The following is a 6,528-nucleotide window of genomic DNA, read 5'->3' as shown; positions in this document are numbered from 1 at the left end:
CAAAACCACCAAAGTGCTGGCGAATAATCAAACCTCATGTTTTAGTTTTAGTTGGCTGCTTCATAGACAGGACATCACATCCAGCACAATGTTCATTAGCAAACAACAAATAACTAACTCAACCAGACCACTGGACTGTCCTGAGCTCTGATAATTTGATCTGCTGTTCCCAAACATGTTTAGACTGTAACACAGGTGTCAACTGTACTTTGCATTTATGAGACACTCTGGTCTGAAACGTTAAGGCACCACATTCATCATCAACTGATCTGCTGATTGTTTGATGATGGTGGTGGCGACAAATGTTAGTTCAATGAAAGTTAAATCATTATCAACATAGCTGACCTCTTCTGATCCAGTTCAGGTTTATTTTTACTGGAAATAAGGAGTCTAGACCAAAGAAAGTACCCAGATATATGTGATCAGGCATGTCCATATATTTTTGGCCACACACTGTTAGATCATGATTTTTCAAAGTCATCCAGCCCAGTTTCTTTCTCATAAGCCACAACTGTCAAATTCAGAAGCAAGACGCTCTCAGAAATTTCACAGTGACTTTAAAACATGTGCATCTTAGCTGGAAAACCTCTTTCTGCTTCTCAGCGCTGCAAAAAACAGGCTCCATCTCAGCCAAGTGCCCTGTGTCAGAACTCATGTGACAAATAAATTATCTCAACACCATCCAGAAAATCATTTATAAGGTCCACTTTACACCGGGGGCCACAAAGACACCTCCCCAAGGGACCCAGTTAGCTGCTGATTAAATATTTAAAACTCCAAAGTGTATTTACATGCAGCCAAAAAGACACAAGCTCTGACTGGGTCTCAGCAAAGTGCTCTGACCCTCTTTGGCCCTGAGGTCGGGCTCACGAAGCGCAGCCACAGCTCTGCACCGATCAGCTGAGCGGAGACGAGCAGGTATAAAGTCACATGTTACAGGACGTGAGTCTGCGTGTGGAGGCCGCGTGCACCTCAGACTGCAGATTCATCATCGACGCTGACGAGACAGTGATTATCTTATGACGCTACGTGGCTTGTGATTTAAGAATCGTGTAGCATTTCAGCTGAGACAAAGGCAACAGGCCAGAGGCCTAACAGAGAAGCCCTGATAAACCTGAGGTGGAGACACAGAGAACTCAATTCTCCAAATAAATACCATTTATTGTCTCTTTGATGAGGAAACTTCTCATCTTAGGAAGTAAAGCTAATTCTGAAATCAACATTTTCATGTGTAAACATACTTGGAGCCTCCCACTAAACTTCTGGCTTCAAGAGAGAGAGAGAGAAATCCTTCTGGTAACAAACACACAGGCTCCAGGACAAACCTCAGGACAAACCTCAGGACAAACCTCAGGACAAACCTCAGGACAAACCTCAGGACAAACCTCAGGACAAACCTCAGGACAAACCTCAGGACAAACCTCAGGACAAACCTCAGGACAAACCTCAGGACAAACCTCAGGACAAACCTCGGCCGTCTCTCTGGGCAAAGAGCTGAAAGTCCATCCAACACATTTTCTAATTCAAACAGGCCAAATCACAGACGAGTCCTTACTGAACCGTTTTTCACACCCATGTTGACTCATTAGCGTCTGGTTTCCCCTGTGGGGAAACAGATCAGTAGTTTGTTCAAGTGTTTAACAGTTTGGTTTTGTTTTGTTTTTTTTTTTGCATCACCTAAATCTACCCTGAAGGAACCAAGACAACTTGCAGATTGTTCAGTCACACTTGGAAAGATTGAAATCATTTTTTGCATTTCAGTGGATTAACACAAGTCGTGCAGCGTTTTCCTTTTTTTTTTTGCATCTGGGAGTTTATGTGTCAGTTCAGGCAGGATTGTTTCAAAGACCCTCAGAGCAGACGTCAACCTCATTCCTCTTATTCCACTTTCGTCATCAGTGTCAGACTTCTTTACTCTGTGTCGTCAGCTTGTCATTCACACTGAAAAGCATCCAAGAAAGACCCAGAGGAAACGTCACTTCACAGCAGGCATCTGCTCGGGCACCTCTCTGTGTGCAATAGAGGGGGGGTCCTCAACACATTTCCCTGCGGGGCCAAAAAGACCTGTGTTGTACTAAGCAGCTGAGGGCCGACGTTAAAGTGGTAAACCGATTTTCCTGGGTTCAAACTTGGCATCGAGGGTCTGGACGCGGGATGACGGGAGCCAGAGCCTTTTTGGCGTCCGTGCAGCCGAGACAGGAAGGAAACAACGGGCTAAAGAGGCGACCAAGACCTTTCCGGAAGACGCTGTTGGAGAGACTGTAGATGAGACAATTACAGAAGCTGTTGCTAATCGCTAACCACGTCGTGAGGAAGGACGCCACCTTGTGGTGATACAACCCAGCGCTCTCCAGGAGGAAGTAGAGGATGTAGGGCATCCACAGCACATAGAAAACGCTGGTGATGCGGAACAGCACCATGGCGTAGCGTTTGTCCGGGCAGCCTTCACATCGCTCCCCCCGCTCGCCTTTACTGCCCTCCATTTGTGAGCTGAAGCGGGCGTGGCGTTGGGTGATTTCCCTCGTGTGCTGCCGGCAGATCCTGAATATACTCCCGTAGGTGAAGCAGACCGTGAGCGCTGCTGGTGCGTAGAGGAGCGCCACAATGAAGGTGCTGAAGCCAGGGTTGGTCTTCCAAGAGTCTGCGCACCACTGAAATATGTCCCCGTGGTAACCCGGCTTCCCCCAGCCAAAGAAGGACGGCAGGAAGATCAAAGCAGAGTAAACCCAGATAAGGACGATGCACACCCTCAGTCGGCATGGTGTCACCACTGTGGCGTACGACAGCGGGCGGGTGATGGCGATGTAGCGGTCCACACTGATGCACGCCAGCGAGGCCATGGAGACGCTCTTCAGGACAGAGACCATGTAGCCGAACGCCTTACAGGTGAGCTCCTCATTCAGGCTGCGGAGGTAGTGGAGGAGGGACAGCGAGGGGACCAGGCAGCTGACGCCCACCAGCAGGTCGGCGTAGGCCATAGTCTGGATGAAGTGGCTGGTGGTGTGATGGTGCAGCAGCGGGGCACAGTGGAAGACGAAGATCACCACCAGGTTGCCCGTGATGATGAGCACAGTTAAAAAGAGGATGACAACCACCTCCAGCAGGCAAATATCCAGAGTCTGGGAGTAACCCACAGCACCCAGCAGGCAGAACGGGGGAGAGCCGCTTTGGTTCGCATCAGAGGAAGAGTTCATGTTTGGACTGGAGGGGGAGGGTGGGAGGTGGAGGGAGCGGTTTCAGCTCAATGCAGCAGTCCTCCTCTCAGCAGTCTCTCTTTTAATCCTGAAGTTGCTCATCCCGTCTTCTGCTCCAGGAACAAAAAGACACCTCCTGTTTTTTCCGAAATCAGCAGCGTTTCTCCCTCAGCGAGCAGGCAGCCTGTCCTTAAAGTAGCAGCAATCCATCAACGTATGCAAAACGCAGCCTGGCTCCGCTGCTGCTGCTGCTGCTGCTGCTGCTGCTGCTGCTGCTGCTGCTGCTGCTGCTGCTGCTGCTGCTGCTGCTGCTGCTGCTGCTGCTGCTGCTGGGTGTGAAATCTGGGTGTGTGTGTGTGTGTGTGTGCGTGTGTGTGTGTGCAACCTCAAGAGCCAACACACAAAAAAATCCCAAATGTAGAACTAGAGATGTCACTCTGATGCTGCAGTGCAAACCGTCCTACCCTCGCAGCTGTTTATCAAACCCGCCCCCTGTCCACAAACCCTGAGGTAAGCATTCTGCTCTGGCACGCATCCACCAAAAAAAAAGAAATAAATAAAAAACAGGCATCCACTTCCGCTCCCTGAGTGCCGGCGAAGGAAAAGGGAGGGAAAAACAACGGTGAAATTCCCAGCAGCTGAGATGTTAACACTCCTCCATGCTGACAGTGATGGTCGCCACAACCTCAAGACGTCAAGACGGTCCGAACAGAAGCAGAGTCCACGGTGCGCTGAACACACACACACACGCGCGCGTGCGCAGCGTCATGAGCAGGAAGAGTCCTGGACTCAGTCGAGCGGAGGCAGGCGAACACCCAAAGGTGATGGATGCTGTCAGCGGGATCTCTGCTCTGTGAAGCTCCTTGTGAGGCTGAGAGGCAGCTGGCTGACGGCCAGTGTGTGTGTGAGAGAGTGTGTGTGTGTGTGTGAGAGGGTGAGCTCAGTAAATTGCCTCTGTTCACTGCTGTGGCAGCAGTGTAGTGATGATGCAGCGCTGCCTCTGCCTCCCTCTCCTCCCCTTGCCCTCTCTCTCTTTCTCTTTCTCTCTCTCTCTCACACTCACACACACACACACACACACACACACGGTTCCCTCCCCTCCTCTCTCTCACATTTTTCCTCCCTTTCTTTTGCAAAGCCCCTTTTCCTTCTTTCTTACACTCACTCTGACTCCCCCCTTCCTCCTGCTATGATCTGACTTTTTTCCTTCTCCCTCAACATGAATTGATCATGTATCAGCTCCATTACTGCAGGAAAACCTTCTCGACAGAATCTAGACACTAGAGCTTCTATTCTGGGAACAAGGTCAATAATGTAATACGCACATTCAGTTTATTTAGGCTGCGGCTCTTTAATAAAAAAAAGTTCAAAGACATTTCGCTAAAATCAAAATCGTAGATCTATGTTCAGATCGAGCACAGAGACCTGCAGCAGGACAGAACCTGAGACTGCCTCCCTGTCATGGGGTGGACAAAATAATAGAAACACCTGTCAGTGTAACACAAGTCAACAGCACTGTCAACCAGTAGTCTTCAGTAAATCTGGGCCCAGTGTGCGGATCAGAACCGCGTCTGGGCTCTCGGTTCCTTCGTCACGGTTGTTCTCTGCTCCATTTCCTCTCGTCCTTCTCTGTTGCTATAACTGTACCCATGTCTCAACGGCGTCTCCAAGGGCCTCACGCCGCTCCTCCAATGAAAACTCCTCCCACCCCACATCCATTAGCCAATGAGCAGCGAGCAGTTTTCCCATCTTCACAGAGACCGTGCACACCCACCCACGTGCACGCACAAACACCTCCTCCACAGCAGACGTCCTTCACATATGAGCCGTACCCGTGCAAATTCACGACACCGACACACACGTGTTCAGAGACACAGCGGGGATGTTCGCACAGAGGAGACTAAAACGAGGCCGTTCTTTTGATTAGGAGAGAATTCCTGCAGCGTTCCAAGGAAAGACAGAGGGAAAAGATGGGAGGAAGGTAGAGGAGGGTAAAAAAAGAGGAAGCGGTTTAGATGTGAAAGAAAAAAGAGAAGACCTTCTGTCATCTTGCAGCAGCACACACACAGAGCTGACCTGCTGCTTGTTAAAATGAAACAGGATGAGCCAGACGCCACCTGCTGTGACCTCACACACAAACATGAACATGGCTCATCCGGGCTCAAGGAAGCTGCCACACTGACGTGACACCAGAAAACACCAGACTTCTTTTGCACGTTCTAACACCAAGTAACCGTTTGACATCTCATGATAAAGAACACGTCTGACCTCAGGACCAACCTCAGGACCTTCATTACAGGTGTAATGAAGAATCAGACCTCACATCACCTGTGTTTGATTCCAACAAACCGTATGTTATTTTAGACTTATGTTCAAATGTCATTGAACATAAGTCTAACCATATAATGGGCCCGTGCCCTATATATCTACTGTACATACAGTCCAGCTCAGAAGTTTGGAAACACCTCCATGTTTTAACTGTGACTGGGGTCCATTAGTTGGACCATCCAGCCCAGCAGGAAGCAGGACTGGGTTTGTTCCATTGAACAAAGGGAGGCAGGATAATGAGGCAGCAGACGCTTGGCTTCAAATGATGAACTCTCCAGGTGAAGAGGGGACGCAAAGACACCTACAGGTGCAACAACAACAGGTGCTGTCTGTCCCCACAATATCTGGCTGCTGGAGGATCCAACATTCGGTATTTACTGAGACCTTTTCATCTGCACCTTATTTGCAGCTTGGTGGTGTTTTACCTACTGAAAAATGAACTCAACACCAGCTGTGTTTCCAGCTGTTGGAGTCACCTGGTTCACAGGCAGATAAATATCTGGGCTACAGGATGGAAGTGACCTGCACTTAGAACCAGGTGTTCCTTCATGTTATTTGTTCTGTCACCAGTTGCTGCTGGAGGACTCACATACCCCCCACCCCACAGGAAGCTGACGCCTGCTCTACTGGTTTGATAACAGCATGCGTCATTACCAAACTGTGCTGTCTGCTGATTCACCACATCTAACCAAAGCATCTCCTGTGATATTTGTGAGGGGGGTCATCATGAGAACATCGTTGGCTTCCAGGCCGGCCGTCAGTGGGGAACAGAGACGCCATTCACGCTCTGCTTTGGTTACCATATGGTGAGTGCTGGGGGGGGGTGGAAGGTCATTGGCCATGTTTACATCTCTGTTTTTGCTTTTAGTTTCCAGGTCACAGGTCAGAAGTGCCACATCTGCTCAAGTGATGAGGCTGAACAAGCAAGTTAGTTGTCTGACATCTTGTAAGACATGTTAACACCATGTTACCACATCAACACAGAGGCCTGGGGAGGGAAGCAGGC

At 49.4% G+C, this 6,528-nt stretch overlaps 1 protein-coding gene across 1 annotated transcript; it reads right to left on the bottom strand.

Annotated features, from left to right (window-relative positions):
• Window positions 1-1,439: 1,439 nt before the first annotated feature.
• On the bottom strand, window positions 1,440-3,438 carry LOC113138980 (probable G-protein coupled receptor 21). Its single transcript, XM_026321893.1, has one exon. The coding sequence runs from the start codon at window positions 3,192-3,194 to the stop codon at window positions 2,124-2,126; it is 1,071 nt and encodes a 356-aa protein (XP_026177678.1). The 5' UTR covers window positions 3,195-3,438; the 3' UTR covers window positions 1,440-2,123.
• Window positions 3,439-6,528: the final 3,090 nt, after the last annotated feature.

The sequence above is a fragment of the Mastacembelus armatus genome, chromosome 9, assembly GCF_900324485.2.
Source record: "Mastacembelus armatus chromosome 9, fMasArm1.2, whole genome shotgun sequence".
Classification (NCBI taxonomy): domain Eukaryota; kingdom Metazoa; phylum Chordata; class Actinopteri; order Synbranchiformes; family Mastacembelidae; genus Mastacembelus; species Mastacembelus armatus.
This window is presented reverse-complemented; position numbering and strand designations above follow the sequence as displayed.

Coding starts and splice junctions, on each gene's coding strand:
- LOC113138980 (XM_026321893.1), bottom strand. CDS start 3,194: ATGAACTCTTCCTCTGATGCGAACCAAAGCGGCTCTCCCCCGTTCTGC.